This window comes from Drosophila suzukii, chromosome 3, assembly GCF_043229965.1.
Source record: "Drosophila suzukii chromosome 3, CBGP_Dsuzu_IsoJpt1.0, whole genome shotgun sequence".
In the NCBI taxonomy this organism is placed as follows: Eukaryota; Metazoa; Arthropoda; class Insecta; order Diptera; family Drosophilidae; genus Drosophila; species Drosophila suzukii.
In genome coordinates this window covers 71,759,596-71,776,613 of record NC_092082.1, presented here as the reverse complement: position 1 = coordinate 71,776,613, position 17,018 = coordinate 71,759,596, and the positions used below count along the sequence as shown (strand labels likewise).

The 17,018-nt window shown below is 38.9% G+C and overlaps 1 protein-coding gene across 4 annotated transcripts in view; it reads right to left on the bottom strand.

Moving 5' to 3' along the window:
- The window catches only part of hth (Meis homeobox homothorax), a 111,099-nt gene extending 94,893 nt beyond the window's left edge, over positions 1 to 16,206 (bottom strand). For 2 of the 4 annotated variants that reach the window (XM_036817166.3, XM_065866390.2), the window contains exons 1-3: positions 14,898 to 16,205; positions 6,366 to 6,646; positions 4,050 to 4,191 (exon numbers count right to left, since the gene is read on the bottom strand). In XM_036817166.3, the coding sequence (XP_036673061.1) occupies positions 4,050 to 4,191; positions 6,366 to 6,646; positions 14,898 to 14,912 (438 nt within the window). In that variant the 5' untranslated portion in view covers positions 14,913 to 16,205. Of the gene's footprint in view, positions 1 to 4,049; positions 4,192 to 6,365; positions 6,647 to 14,897 lie in introns of all 4 variants that reach the window. The other 2 variants (XM_036817167.3, XM_065866391.2) reach the window with 2 other exon arrangements.
- Positions 16,207 to 17,018: the final 812 nt, after the last annotated feature.

Below are 17,018 nucleotides of genomic sequence, written 5' to 3'. Positions count from 1 at the left end.
TTAATTGAGAACGTTTAGCAGACATCTCGTCTCGAGAGCCGGCGCTCATAAATCATTTTGGGTTAGCTTCTAGGGGGGGGAGGATGAGTTGAATTTTCCCCATAAGTAACGCCACATAAATAAAGGCGCAGCGAAAGAGTGAAATATATCTCAAAAAGCGGAGACAAGAGGAAATTATATTGATCTTGGGTCCCATTTCTACATCTCATATTAAAACTTTATATTATTAATTTAAGCAGTATTTTATATGCTTTTGCTATCATTTGTGGCTCTATTTCTTGCAGACACCCTAATGGGTTAACACACTTTATCTATCCAACAGATACACATTATTCCATGCCCTAACATATATAGAGCTGTTAAAAAGGGTCAAACTACTGAACAAATATTGAAAGTCAGCAGCAGCAGCAGCAGCTCGAAAATGTTGCCATAATCCAAACACAAACTCTGAAATAGAGATGGCTATAGGATTGGAGAAAGAGACAGAGAGGGGCGGCCAGATATTCAGGCAGTTAACTAAATAATCACATTTAAAAGGCGCCAAGTGGTTCCATAAACAAATATTTGAGGGAATTTGGAACGCATCTTGTCTGCTGGCTGCTAATGGATTGTGGCTCGTATGCAACTGTTAAGTAAATAATCTTGGAAAATCCACCCTGCGTTCGAATTTTTCCCCCCCCATTCCATTTTTTTTTCTTCGTCGGCTGTGCCAAATCAATTCACGCTGTGCAATTGCGGCAATCAACATCAACATATCAAGAGAATGAATGATTCCGCTTTTTTTTCTGTATTTCTGGTCGAAACAGTTGCGTCTGCGCGCTTTTGCTCATTTCGCAGTTTGGCTAAAAAATAATATAATAATAAAGGAAAAAAATAAAAATAACAGAGGGAATCTTTTGTTCTGCCCAAGAAATTCAAAACCCGCTAAGGGTTGCGATCGCACAAAACTAAAAGAACAATGCTTTAATAATATAACTAGTAAGAGGGAGAGAGGGTCGCCGAGCGAGCGAGAGAGATTAAAAAGGTACCAAATTCCAAATAAAAAGGTAAAGGTTTCTGTATTTCTTTTTTTTTTATCATTAAAAGAACAAAACAACGGAGAGTCGAAGCAGGGAATATTGCACAAAAGAGATTAAGTTCCTTTTCTTTTTCTTTTTTTTTTTTGTTTTCTTCTCCATGGACCCCGAGAATCCCCGAGAATCGGAGAAACGCAAATGCGTAGAGGAGAAAGGACGGCGGCGGGAGGAGAAGACGGCGGGACGAGCAGAGATATCTCTCCTACAGAGATCCCTCGGCAAAGTGAACATTCCAATGAGGCTGTGCTCCTGCTGACAATACAAACCCAAATGCGAAGCGTAACCTTTCATACCTGATTATGAACCATCCTCCTCCGTTTCGGATGAAATCAGAAAATGCAATTTACGAAACAACAAAAAAACCTTCGTACGTATCAGGGGAGGGGGGTCTGGAAAAAGGTAAGCCAGTAAATTGCCTTTTGTAGGGAAAACCCAACCATATATGTGTATATGGATAGTATACCCAGCGAAGTCCCGAAACATTGATTGGCATTAGGGCTTAACCTGTTCAGTTTCGGTTAGAACTCTGTTACCTGCGTATTTTTTCCTCTTCTTGGTCAGCTTGTGAAATGTTGTGACAGTTGTTAGGCAGCCCAGACAAATGTCAAGGACGGACAACTAGAGGCACTTCATTAATCATCTCGAATGGTTCATGTTCATATCTATCTATCCCCTCCTCACCAAAACTGCAACGTGCCACAAATCAACTCATCGCATGTCCAAACTATTAGCAAAATGTCAAGAGACGAGCTGATTTTCATTTAAAATTACTTAAAATGAAATCATAAAATTATCCCCATCCTTTGTCTCATTTTCGGGGGGACTTCTTCAACAAAGAAATGATCAGACAACGAACTTTTCGCTGGGCATTTTATTTTTATATATATTCATATGAACGACGCAGCACTTGTCTTATACTTTTTGTGGTCTTTATTTTTTTGTTCATCATTTGCATCACATGTTGCTGGTTTTAAAGAGAAATTATAAAGCGTTTCCTTAGCTGCATCATTAGCAGCGCCAACACCAAAAGTCTCCTAACTATGCCCGCCATCCAGAGGAGGATACATATACGTATATAGGGGATCCTATAGATGGGGACTTTTGGGGAATGGGTCTGTGAATATAAGGAGAGAAAAATAAAAAAGAATATCGCCCTGCCGCTGGCGTTGGCGTGGCGCATTTTACGCAGTTGCTTAGTCCAAATTAAAGTGAATATATATATAGCATAGCGGGAGAGTGCCAACGAAGAGATATATCTATGCAATCTATCTATATAAAATGCATCGGCATCATCATCATCATCAGCAGAAGTGGAAGAAGCAGCGGCAACAACAACTGCGCCAACAGCAAACTGAACTACGAGTAAAAAAGTGCCAATGCCTTATTTTTAGCCCCTCTTCTGGGGCGAAGAAAACGAAAAACTGCTCCTCTGTTTCTTCTGCTCGTTTGTTAAAATTCGATGGGCGAATGACATTTTTGAGTTATTTTTGTCAGTCCGACAACGACGAAAACACCAACGAAAACAACAAAACTGAGGCGCAACTGCGGCAGTTCAGCCCAAAGAACTCAGCCAAAACTATACTGAAAACTGAAAAACTGAACACTGAAAACTCAACGGAGACTACTGACTGAACCGAAGAGGCAAAAACCGAGGCGAAATAAAAGCGAAATGCAAGCGACAACTTAGTTGTTGACGTTCGGTTCGGTGAATGATCAACAAATGTCAACTGCTAGATGGGATCATTGAAGATCGTTTTGCAGAACCAAAAGATACTGTAACTTTTGGGTGAGGTTTTCGCTTAAAAGAGGGTTTGTTAGGAACTAGAAAACCTTGTTGTGATATTAGTTAATATAAGTATATCCAAGTTCTAGTGTTTAAGGAACTTTCTCTGTGATTTGTTAAGAGATCCCCCACTTTATGTGACATTTCATTGACAATCTGACAAAAGTCTATCAAAATCTCACCCAGCCAAGAACCCAAAAGACAGACAGATCTTGATAAATGTGGCTCGACTTTGAGATGGTGTTTCGGGTGTTGTTTTATGTTGTTCTTGCGGTTCCTGTCGTCGTCGTCGTTGTTGTTGTTGTTCGTTTTATTGCCCATAGCAGGGGCCTGTCAAAATTCCAAATGGACCATAAATAAGAACATCATTTTTATAATATTCAACTGGGGGCGTCGGTTGTTGCATTTGTTGTTTGCCAAAAAAAAAAATGTCACATAGCGTAGAATGGAGCCATAATTTCATTTGGCATCATCATTTGGATTCTGCGCATCTTCTAGTGTTACTCAAATGCGGATCTTCACTGACTCATAAAAATAGCTGGCTAACCGAAAATAAGGGAGCAGGATGTGGAGCACAGTGCCTACTTCTGCAACATTATAATTTGTATGTTAAAACATCGTAAATTATCCAAATGTCAGTGTGTGGCAGAGTATCTTTAGGATGGTTTTATGAACTCGAACAAAAAAGGGGGCGAGGTCCAGAGGAAGAGCAAGTGTCAAGTGTGGGCAGCGCCATTCTGGAGTCATCGCATATTTGTGACATATGGCATCAAGACATTGTTGATGTTGCTGAAGGGAAGGGGACATGTTGCTGCCGGGATGAGGATGATGTTGCTCTTGTCAGCGGGAACTGTAATTAAGTGCAGACTGCCCCGCTCATTGAGGATCGAGAGATCTGAAAGAGATGAGAAGGGAAGGAATCGATCCTCAACGATCCTCGGGGCAATGTAATCCGATCATTTAGCGGCTTGCTTCGTTAAGTTCGTGTGCCGCGATTTTGCTGTTGTTTTTATTTTTATTTATATTTATTTAGTGGCCACATGTGGGCCATGTGTTCCCCTTTCCAATTCCAACTCATCTCTGGGATGGTATACCCAAAACCCCAACTCCTCAACTGCTCAACTCAACTCTCAAAGAATCGTCTCCAATTACCGAATGTTGGAATCGAAAGCTGAGGCCATTATTCTTACCTGTTTACTGAACATTGCAATATCCTCGTTGAACGATTCCGACGAACAGACATCGCCACCTTGCACCCCGGGCTCCCTCGGCGTACATGTGGCCAATTCGCACTTCTCAAAGATCAGCGCCAAAAGCGGGAATAGCGGATGTCTGCAAAGTAAAATGGCATGGTTAATACATAATACATCAGTTGGTCAAATTTCAGGACATTTCCTGTCCTACAAAATGCAAATGAGCAGCTGCCTTTCGATCTTGAAATCTTCAAATTGGTAATAAGCGAGAATTAACTGGTCCATAAATAAGAACATAATCTTACTATCTTTAAAATATAAATATAACTAAAATGAATACAACATATATAATCACTATTAACAGATCACTCTTATAATATCTATTTTTAGCTAACTTCTTGACTAAATCCCACATTATATGGGAGTACTTCTTTTCCAAAGTATTTCCCTGGTTTGCCTTCAAAAACCCAGGACATTTCCTGCCCAAAGCAAATGCAAATGAGCAGCTGTTTTTCCCATCTGCATCTGTACTTCTGTTATTTCTCTGTTTCTATATCTGTTTCCATATCTTGGCCTTTATACACACATAAATAATCCCCCTCTTCATGCTGACGGATTAGTTCAACAACTCAACATGATTTGACCATTTTTTGTTCTCGCAGTAGTTTTTCCCTGACCAATTTCTCAATTTCTGTACAAATTGCACCTGAACAAAATTAGGCGGGACCCCTCTGACCAGAAAAAGGAACCCATTAGATGGCACAAAAACCGGACCGAAAAAGAGGGGGTGTCGACCTGCGCTTAACAAACTATTAATAAGACTCCGGAGTTGCCAGCCTTTTACGGTTGAGTGCGTTTTTCGGCCCGGGATCAGGAGCAGCTACAACTCAAAAAAAAAAATAAGGGAAAAGGCTAAAATAAAACCGCCTGACACTCATTTACGATGACCAGGCAAAAAGAGCAGCTGAAGTTGCTGCCAAGAAGGTGTTAAACAGAGAGCTCTTTCCCTTTGTCTTGCCTTTTCCATAATTTCAATTTGGATTTCGGAAAAAGGTGCCAAAAAAAAAAACAGAAGAGAAGTAATAATAATCATAATGGCAGGTGCTCAATGAAGTCATAATCATCATCATCGTGTTTGAGCAGACACTCGAGACAGGGACAATCATCAAACAGTCATCAAACAGCTGATTGAAGAAGACCTTATAAGTCATTCATGAAATTCCCTTTCAAAGCAAATATTTGCACAAAAAATATCAGAAAAAAACAGGGAAATGCAGGGGGAATACAAAAAAGTGGGCAAACAAGCATTTCAGGCACTCAGACAGCTGGCAAAACAGTTGCAACACATGAAAATTGCCAGGACACGCAATGACATAAAAAGGTATGAAACTCCGCAGATCGGGTTAGAAATAAAAAACCCTACTAAAAACAAAAAAAAAATTGCCAGAAGAAAGACACAAAAACCAAATGGAGAAGAAACCACAATTTTGGCAAATTAACACCCGAACCGCAGAGCGAGAAACTGCACCTCATTTTCGATGATGTTTTGCTGGTTGGTTGGTTGGTTTCCTTGGGTTGGTTCGTTGTTCACCGGTTTTCGGTTTTTGGACTCCCTAATGCCTAAGCACGTTCATGTTCCGTGTCCGTCACTAAACACCTGACACACCCCCAAGATAGAATTGGAAAACGGACATTTTTGTGTGAGTTTCAGTTTCAGCCGCAAAGGCAAACCCATAATTTTGTATTTTGCGCAAAACGCAAGAGGATCACGCCCATTTCACTCCGTATCTGTCTCTAATAAAAAAAAAAGGATCGCTTCTTTATGGATCATTTTTGAGATACGCGTGCGCAAAGGTGAAAACAGGTGGCAAATTGGGTTGGATCACAGCGAACATGCCAAAAATTATAAATCGATAAAGGGCAAGCCCATGATTGGAAAATTATAATTATTTAAGAAAGAAATCTAAACTAAATATGTTCTCATTGATAAGGTTTTTTTTATATATTATATATTTTCCCCCTTGACATCAGATCTGACTTGTAATATTAATATTTTTCCTTCATTATTTTGAGTGATCTTTAAAAGTTCTAGTTTTTAATCAATGATTTGACTTGACAGCCAACGAATAAAGCTAGTTCATTCGGACCGTTTCCCACATTTCTCATCTATTAGTTAGGAATCTAATCAGAGACTAGCTGAATTTTGACAAACAACAAGATCATCTTGGGTCATCTTGGTAACAGGGTTGCCACCCCTGCCGAATGACCAACCAGATCGATTTCCATTAGTTTTGCCATATACTCTATACTCACTCATAAATCGCATCCTTATCACGTTTGTGTACTTCGGGTATTGCGCCCATTAGGTGATTACCGACCGGCGATACATGACTAGGTGTTCCATGACCCCCGGCCCCCGAGTGGTAGCCGTGCATGCCCACTGTGGCCGCCGCCGCCGCTGCGTGCGTCATGTGCGGAGAGTGGTGCGAGGGGAGGCCCTGCAGGCCGGGCGGCCGGTGACCGGCGTGTGGATCGTACATGGCCGCTGCGGCGGCTCCGGAGTCCATGCCGTAGCCGTGTAGGCCATCGTCATACTGCAAGTTTCAAATGGGAGTAGAATTGGAAATTAGTGGGGGTTTTAAGTGGGCAGGAAGAGAAAATATGCAACCCAAACTGGTCATTATTTTGGTATTTTTATATTCACTTGATACTCATTTTATATTTATTTAATATTCACTTTAAATTTAGTTAGTATTCATTTGATATTCATTTTATATTTATATAATATTCATTTTAAATTCATTTTATATTCATGAACAATCCTTTTTTTTATTCACCTAGTATTTATTTGATATTCATATCATATTCATTTTAATTTTATGAAGGATACCAAGATCACATAGATTTTAGAACTTCAGTATCTCTTCAAAATCAGGAAGAAATACTATAATTAATAAATACAATGTGGTAAATGAGCTTAGTTTTGGTTGCATATTTCAGTTTTTATTAATGGGTTAATAGTCCTGAGAGTGTTGTTTCCATCTTCATTCCTGTAAGGTTTATTTAACCTTTCCTTATTTTAATTTGATACTCTTACTTATTTTTATTTAGCGATAAATTATATATATAATGGCTTTAATATCAAAATATATTCTTAATATTTTCTTATTTTCCTTAATATAAATAAACGATTTATTATTTGTATTTTTCTACAACTCTTTCTACAACTCTTTTTTCTCTAAGTGCAACCAAATTAGCGGCGACATGAAATCTTTTTTTAAACACACATATTTAAATACATTTTCTAAATTGAAGACTCTCGGCGGCAGAAGAGAACATGCCGATAAAAAAGACAAAACCCCAGCAACAAATGACGACCTTGTGATTACTTTGCCGCTGCTTCGAAATTATATAGATATACGTATAGGTAGGTATACCCCGTACAAACCATACAGCTATACATACTATACATTTCGGTTACCTTACTTTTGTCTTTCAACGTTTTTTGCATATTAATTAAGCGCCAAAAGCAGCAGACAATTTTGAATATTATCAGTTAATCTGTCCAGGCTAAAGTTGTACAACATTTTGTGAAGCCGCGCAATTGCAAACCGGTTTTGTGCAACAATAATAATAATAACACCAAACAACTGAGAAATGATTTTTCTTCTTATTTTTGTTGAAATTTTTTTCTGATTTTTTCCTCTTTTATTTTTACAAAAGTTCAACAACGCTGTGTGTGAGATTTTTATCATTTGTACTCAAGTGGCGTCGACTGAAGATACACTTCTCCTCGCCGTTTCACACTGCATAATTTGAGGGAGCCCGAAGAAGAAGTTGAAGTTGACAAAAAGATTTTTGTGCAGCGACAAGAGATGTGATGTGGCCCCCCCTTTCACCCCTCCCCAAAAACAAGTTGAGGTTGATTTTTTATCAGCCTGGAAAAATCTTTGACACTAAATGAGCAATTGACTTGCCGTTGAGAGAAGAGGGTTTGGGTTTCTGATTGGTGGGGGGATTCGAAATTGTATTTGGCGAAAATGTCAAGGATTTGCAGCTGGTAAGGATGTGTGTATCTTTGTATCTTTGTATCTATACTTTGGAAATAGTGCAGTGCGCGTCATAAGGCAGCTGTCTTTGCAGGTGGCTCAAGAAAAGAGAAAAAGAACCAGAAATAAGCTTTGTCAACCTTTGAGGTTGGCAATCCTTGAGATACACACCAGAGATTAGTTTAGTGAGGCGGTCGTGCTGCCTCCGTTTTTTTTTACCTTAGTCTGTGTTGGCCTGTGTGTGCACATGCACGAGATACAAACTCATAGATACTACCGAGTTGTCCGGGTTTAGTCAGTTCGTTTTGGCCTGGCTTTTTCGGTTTTTCGCGCTGGGGTTCAGTTCATGGCTGTTAAACTATAAAGTTGTTATGCTAATTTTAGTGTTGGTGGCACAAACCGAATGCTGCTGCCTTTTTTTTTTGCCTGCTGCTGTTTTTGTTTCGATTTCTTGGCGTTCGCGTTTCGTTCGTTTAGAAATGAGGAAATTGTGGAGCAACAAAGAGATCTTGAAAATTACCACAATTTGTACTTGTACATAAGTAATGTGGGAATTTGAGATGCCGTAGAGAAGAGCTCAAAGAAAAGACAAAAAAAAAAAACAGACATACACAATGAGGAGTAAAAATCGAACAGGCAAATACACTTAGGTTTTTGGTATTTTTTCCCTTTTTTTTGTACAACTCCCCGAACCATTTGGGCCAACTTTGATTGATGATCTCTCTCTGATGTTGTCTCTGTCTCTCTGTATTTTTCCCCCATTTTTCTGTGTTGTTTAGTGACCAAGCCATTGACCTTGTTGAATGGAAAAGCTCTTGGCCAAGCGGATCAATATAAGCCAAACCAAACTGAAACCAAACCATCCACCGAAACAGTTGAGGCCCATGGTCTGATTTTGACAAGTTCAGCGTCGAAAATCCTTCAAAAATTTATGACGCCCCCCATGGCAGTCACAATAACAACAACAGCAACTAGGAGAAAGGGGGGGCCAAAAGTGGGCGGTGGTGCTCAAAACTGTCAGTGACAGGCGCTGAAGGAGCTACGATTTTGTTTTTTATTTTTATTTTCGGAGCAGACTTTTTCGGGGGAGTTTTCCTGCGTTTTCCGGCTCTTGTCCCACTTGCTGTCTGTTTGTGTGCCTGGTTTTGGTATGTTTTTGTCGTGTTTGGGCCACATTAAGTCATTGCCAAAAGCCAGCCTACCAACAAAACAGCAACAACTCAATTGGCATTTTTAGGCAGAGCTTTAATATGCAGATTTGCGCTTTAAGATTTCTAAGTTAAATAAAAACAACTTTATAGAAAAAATACTAGAAAAATACCGACTCAAATTGAATTGAAATGGAGTCAAGTTCTAGCTTTAAGTGACCTGCGTGAACTTGAAACTGAAAATATTGCCCACACAAAAACCCAGAGAGGTACCGGAAATAGTCGCACAGCAAGGACATTTTACGGAACACGGGGAGGCCCTTAAAAAAGGGGTAAATGGATGGTATGGGTGGTATAGTGGGTGGTGGATGGTGGATGGGCTTTATCTAGCGGCGCCTAAAACTGACCAAAAACCAGACGCCAGCGGCAGAAGAGTTATGAGTGCAAAAATGCAGCCAGACCCAAAATGCGAGACAGAGATAGAGTTCGTATGTGTGTGCTGCTCTGGTGTTTTAGCCAAAATGGTGACAATGGCCGCCATTACATATAGCCATATAGACCACCCACTTTCCCCGCGTTAAAGCCCTCAATATGTTTGTTGTACAACCGACTTCGTTTATCGATTTCTTGCGTTCTTTTGCGCCCCTCAACACTTTTGCTTTTCGCCTTTTCTATTTATTTTGGTATTTTTGTATTTCCATAGCCCAAATAAAATCGACCATCGACAAAAAACCTTCTTAATTGCGCTGGCGCGGTCGAAGGCCTAATCAAAATTAATTGTTTATCATGTTGTATTTGAATTTCTTTCCATTTCTTCGCCATATATCTGTATGTATTTCTCTATAATTCTTTCCCCTTTTTTTCTGGGGCTCTAGCTTTAGCTTTAGCTGGGCTTAATTAGCAGACGAGCCGCAGTTGTAGGTGTGTCCCACTGCCACGCCCCCATCCCCCGATGAACCAAGTCACGCCCAGTATTTTCTGGTGTTTTTTTTTTGGCGGCCTCAAAAGTTTATTTGGTGTTAGACAATTAATTTTTGTTGCGTGCCTGGGTGTTATTTTAATTTACAGTTGCAGGCATTGCCAAACAAAACTTGGAAAACACGCTTCATCCTAGGCGATATTATTAACTTTTATTGGTTATAATAACAATATTATCGAGCAGGCAAACATCAAACGTTGAAATTGGGGGTTTTGACAACAGTCGAAAACGTGCGCTTAATTTTTTTCCTTTCTTTCATTTAATTTATGTCTAAAAACAAATACTTAGCACAGGCGAAAATAAATATATATGCATAAATTTAAAACAGAAAAATTAGATGCTCGGTAGCCAAATTGAAAGTGAACACAGGGGGAAAAAAGTATAGAAATGAATTCTTTGGCGTTTTAACATTTATCAAAAATCAACAACAAATGACGTCAGTCCGTGGCATTTATTAAATTAAAATGAGCCCCAAACTCGCAGACAAAAAAACTGGCAGATGATTAACAAAAACCAACAGGGCAAAGCAACAAAAATTTGTCCAAAAAGGTAAATTCAAATTTCGTGTGTTCCGACAAAAATAAAAAAATAAACCAACAAGCAACACAAAAATATCGAATCAAAAATAAATCGAAAGAAAAGGAATTTAAAAAATATTTTTAGCTGCTTTCTGGGAATTTAAAGAGCAACGAAAGCGAAGACAAAAATGTTTGAATTTAAATTGCCGGGAAACTGTGGTGAAAAATTCAGAATAACATTTAAATAGTGGAACATTTGAAATGAAATTAAACAAAGAACATGCTTTCGTTTTAATTGGAATTAATAAATAATATACAAAAAAAAAACCGCTGTCAATCTAAATTAACTATCTACAAAATCCCGTTTCGCCAGCTATTTAATTAAATAGCTCTGCGCCGAGGACTTGGCCAACTTTGCTAACAAAATTCCAAGCGGAAAGAAACAAAAGTCTTTTGGAGTTGGCATTTTGGCCAACGTCTCCTGGCCGAGGCCAAAAGTTACTCAAAAATACGAAAATAAATTGCGTGCTGATGGCTCATTTAATTTAATGAGCGGCGTGCAAGTTGTCTAAATGATTTTTCCTCTACTTTACAACACATTTTTGTCTGTACACTTTTTTTTTCTTTCTCTGGCACGAAGGCAGTTTTTTTTTCTTATAGATGGATCTGCCCCGAAAAAGAGTTTTCTACTAACAGGAAAAAAGAAAAGTAATTCCACTTTATTCGATGAATATTAGCAAAACACTTTGACTTAATGTTGGGGGGAAATTACGGCAAAGAGTCAGGAGATATTTAAAAAACTTTTAAGCGTAAATGTACAAGAAATGAAACTAATGAAAACACTTTCAACGGCAGCAGCGGCTAAAGCTGGCGACCTCGTCAAACTTGGCAACTATGTGTAGTATAGTAAGGCAGCAAAATAAAAATAATAATACTACTCTATAGGCTATAGCAACAAAGGCAACAACTATATAGCACCAGCAGGCACCGACCCAAGAATCAGGCACGCAATTTGATCATTAAACATGAAGCTCTTTAGCACACGAAAAACAACATGGGATGGTTGGAGATGGAGATGGTGGCCCCATCGTATAGGCCCCATATAGAGAGTCTTAACCCCCCAGTGCCCCGCTTGCAGAAATATGCATATGTAATTTGTTTATAAATATTCCTCTCAGCCTGACGCTTCCTACTCGCTCAATTTTCGCTGGCATGTGAAGCGTCTGCAGAGCGAATTCTCAACAGCAAAGAAAAAAACCCAAGATATATCTGCAAATCTCCAGATAAACGGGGCAGACCGGGGAAGGAACTCTCTTCTGGAGCCGTGACTCATGCGGGGAAGCTGGGTAGACCGCAGAATTACTCACTTAATTAGAAAAGAATTGGACGCTAACAAAGATTAAGAATTTGGCAGATTGATAAGGGCCAAGCGGGAAAAAATGTTATATTTATAATGCTGACGAATTCTAAGTTAAGATACATATACGTATCAAAACGGAAATTCCCGAAAATAATTCAATTTCCTGGAGAATACAATACGAACTATAAGCTAATTCAAATGGAATTTCGGTGATTTAATAATACATAATTAGACTTTTTGTTTTTTGGGTTTGCCTATCACATTTTTAAGCTATCTTACCGATCTTTAATAGATTATATCTTCTAAATAGATAAAATACTAAAAAATACATTTTTTAATGGTATTTTAATGGTATATGCCTACAACTACTTTTTAAATAGATAAAATACTATGCAAATACATTGTTGAATGGTATTTTAATGGTATATCCCCACAAAAAAAAAAAAGTTTCGCTACCAACTAAACCGAATCGCCAATGTTTCCGTGAACTTTTGTAAATGTTGTCGGCCACTAAAGTAAACCGCAAATGCTTTTTAATAGATTATATCTTCCAAATAGATAAAATACTATAAAAACACATTGTTGAATGGTATTTTTATGGTATATCCTCATAAAAAATATAGTCTTGCTATCAACCAAATCGAATCACCCATGTTTCCATCAACTTTTGTAAATGCTTTTGGCCACTAAAGTAAACCACAGCCATCGACTGTGGCATTTTCCGCTGCTCCGCTCTCCTTGATCTTTTCTATTTTGATTTTATTTTCTAAAGCGAACGAAAAAAATGCTTCGAACAAACAGAGAGCACACGATAGACGAATTATATTTTATGCCACAAATTACGCTGCGGTTAACCTTTAAATTAAAATAACACCAAAACAATTTTTGTGCTGCATTTTGCAGGCGTTTGAAATGGCACACGAACTGAAAAATGGCAAAATGCAGAGGCGGTGGTTGCAAGGGGGGGCACAGGCAGTGAAAATTGCAGCAGCTGCAATGCACATTTTTATACAAATTGCAATTGCAAATGCATTTTTTTTTTTTTTTTTTGGTATTTCTCTCTGGGTCTCTCGTACTCTCGGTTCTTTTTCGAACGGCATAAAATAATCAAATTAAATATATATAAAAATTCATGAGATGGGGCAGAAAGAGAGAGAGAGAGAAGAACAACCCGCGAAAATTGCTTCCCGCCATTTTTCGCAAATTATAGCAGGAGTAAAGAGTAAAGTCATGGAAAATGGTAAAAATAAAATTGTAAATAATAAAACCGCGAAGCGGGAGAAACTGAATGGATCGCTTTTGGGCCCGCTGGCAATGTGCAAAATGTGCAATAAAATTATATGCATCAAATGCACACAGACAAACCGACAAACCGACAGACAGACAGACAGTATACCCCTATATATACGGATGGATATACATATATCTCTTGCCCCGAGTCGAAAAATTCATTTGATGGAATTGAAATGGCGCGATTCGGGTAAAAGAGCCAGTGCCGCAGGAGAATTACGAAAATGGGGGTTCGAAAAGAGGTGGATTCGGTTGGGAATCGGGTATTAAACCACAAGCGTAAATTTATTCGGCACTCCAAAATTCCCGCGGGCATTTCTTTTTCGTTTTTTTCTTCATTTTGATTTTTTTTAATGCTACCAAAGAGCCATGGTATCACACACACAACCTCACAAACTTGCTAATTGGTAAGACACACACAAACATACACTCTTATAGCCATGTTTCAAGCCTTTTTGCTCCGTTAAATAAAAATCAAGTTCACTTCGCGTAGCCATGATAATCAATTGATAAAGTCTAACTGCGATTTGGTAATAATATATTTATTTTACCCTTTTGAGGAGCGAGTGGGGCGGAGACCGCCGGTCACCTGATTAGCATATAATTTATGATCCAGATGGATTGTTAAAAATTATTACTGCGTTTAAACTGAGGCGAGAATTTATGCCTTATAAACGTGATGGAAAATGTTGGAAACATCGGGAGATCTACAGCAGGGGGCTTTTTTGAGGTGAAGGTCCCAAACAATGTTTATACAAAAAATCTAATAAATATTTATGGTGCGAAGACGAGTGGTCTTCGGGAATAGGTTGATAGTTCCGTAATAACAAGAGCAAAGTCAATTGTTGTGTGGTTTTATTAATTGTCTTGTGTTTTTAAAACTTTCGCTGACCTCAATAAAGAATTTATTATACTAGAACACAAAATTATACAGACTTTTTCGACAAAAATGTAAAGTTCCCATAATATCCATCATTTTTATTCATAGACATTGTATAAATTGTAATTTTAACATTTCCCCAAATAAAATAGGTTGCCTGTAGACTCGGTTAATTACATAAACTTGTACCAGAAAATGACCCGCATAAATCAAATTTCCTCCTCCATCACACACAAAGAAACGCTTCATTTTGATAGGGCTCTATTAATAAATAAGACCTGTATTCCCCATTGAATTGATTAAATGGGTTAAATTTTGGGAGTTTGAAGACTTTACATAAGAAAATTGTTCAGAACTCAAGTAACTCTATAATTTAACTTGAGATACTGAAGATATTTCTTGGCTTGTACATATTTTGGTTGCACTTATGATAACTGTAACTGATATAATACCTCTATAAACTGATAACTATTAGTGCCGTCGGCCTTTTAGAGATCCTAACTTGATAATACATCGACTATAGTAACCAACTATTTAGCCGTCGCTACTTGTTTCAGGATAACAACACTCTCTGGAGGACCTGTTTATAAGGTTTTCCTTATAGATTATAGATCTACTTACCCTGGGCTGAGCCATTAATGCTCTGGGAGCGACGTCTAACCCGATTTGTGCCACTTTTGGAGTAGGAACAACAAATGGGGCGCAACACACTGACCGACGTCCCGCTCCGCCGCTTCAACTGCCTCTCTGTTTTAGGGAAGCTCTACTGTAGCTGTCCGTTTTGAAGTCCTCTTTACTCTGTTCTTTTCCAGTTCTTGAGTTTTTCTTTTTTAGTTTTAGTGGTATTACTTTCTTGGTTTTGGTTTTTTTTATAGGTATGTTTTGCACTTTTACATCTATTTTGGAAGCTTCTGCTTTTTGAATGCTTTGCTTCTTTATTTTGCTTTCTTTCTTTTGTTTTAACACAGGCACATTTGTTTAGATTTTATGTATTATTATTACGTTTGTATACTTGTTGTATTGTTGTTGTTGTTGTTACGCGCGCGTTTGTTGGTTTTTTAAGCGGGAGATCTGTTTTTTTCGAATGTTTTCTTTTTTGTATGTTATAATAATTATTTACATAGAATTTGTTGTTTGGTTTATAAAAATCGTATACAATTTGTTGTTAGTTGCCGTTGCAGTTGTTGTTGTTGTTCTTGGTATACTCGTGTATGGTTGTTGTTGCTGCAACATCATTTGTTATTGGGTTGCATTTGTTGTTGTCATAAATCCATGGCGATTTCCTTAATTTTCCTCTCTCTCTTTGAGTTTTCCTTAAGACCTTTTCCTTGGTTGTTTTTTATGTTTTTTTTTTAGTAGTAATGTGGTTGCTTTTTGTTGTTTGTTTTGTCGTATACTCTTTTTGCTTTTTTTCGTATAATATGCGCACTATTTATCACAGCTGCTTCTACATACTACGTTACTAGAGATGAACAAATTATATTGTTAATATAATATAATATATTAGTATGTTTTTGCGACGGCAATTTAGCTTGTTTGGATTTTGTGTTTTTGCGGGGGGATCGGCGGGATCCCCTCGTTTAAAGAAATTCCCTCCGCGGCCCACAAATAGCAGTATTTATTTGGGCCCTATTTTCCTGGATTTTCCGATTTGTTTGTTTCGGGGAAAACACACAAAAAAGACGTGATGCAATTGTTTCGCGCGATGGAAAAAACGCGCGCGATTTCCAAGTGTTTGGTTTGATTGATGGCTATCCGTGTTAGCAAAACGCGTGGCAAATATCAGTAATATCAATAATAATAATAATAATAATAATAATAATAAACTTCACCGACGGCAACGCTTTTTCGCTTCGCTTTTCCTCTCTTCTTTTTTTTTATTCGAACGCAACGCAACACAGACACACGTCGTACGCGCTTCGCAGTCAAAAATACACTGTGCGGATGAAAGAAATTTGGACGAAAAACCAACCCGCCATTTGGTCGGCCCTAACATTGCTGTTAGTTAACAGCGGAGAGCAACAGTGCAACAGCAATAGCAGCGGGTGCGAGCAGTGCAGAGCGATTGTCAATCATGTCGCCGTACTGCTCGTGCCCGCTCTCTCTCTCTCTGGCTCTGGATGCAACAATTGTGCCATTAACTCGGCACATGGCCATAACTCAGCGAGTGCAAGCGAGAGGAATATATACATAGATTAACCGATGGGTCGCAACGCGTATTGTTTATGCGCACGCTCCGGCGAATTGCGGGCGGCGCGGCGAGAGAGCGCAGGCGCTCTCACGTCCTGGGCGACGATGACTGATTTGTTGGTACGCCTCTTCTGTCATGCACACACTTGTCATTCACATGCACATTCGTGCTCGCTCGCTCTCACTCTCTCTCTCACTCCCTCTCTCTCTCTCGTTTACGGTTTTCGCCTCTTTTTGCGCAATGTTCGCCGCGTTTGAAATTTATTTGGCTTTGGCCAAAAGGAGACGGCTTATGGGTTTTTCGCCTCTGCCGGCGTCGCTGCCGGCGTCCGAAATCAGCAAAAACCAATCCCATTTGTTATTTTCGCTTGAGTGAGTGGCAGCTTGGCTCGGCTCTCTTTCGTTTCGCCGCACCTTTTGCTTTGGCACTGCACACAGGTTGAAAGACACACAGTTGTCCATCAGCTTTCGCTCAACATTTCGCTCTCTTTTGGCACACTCGTGCCTACACACACACGCGCGCGCCAGAAATGGCAACGCCTTCCAAGAAAA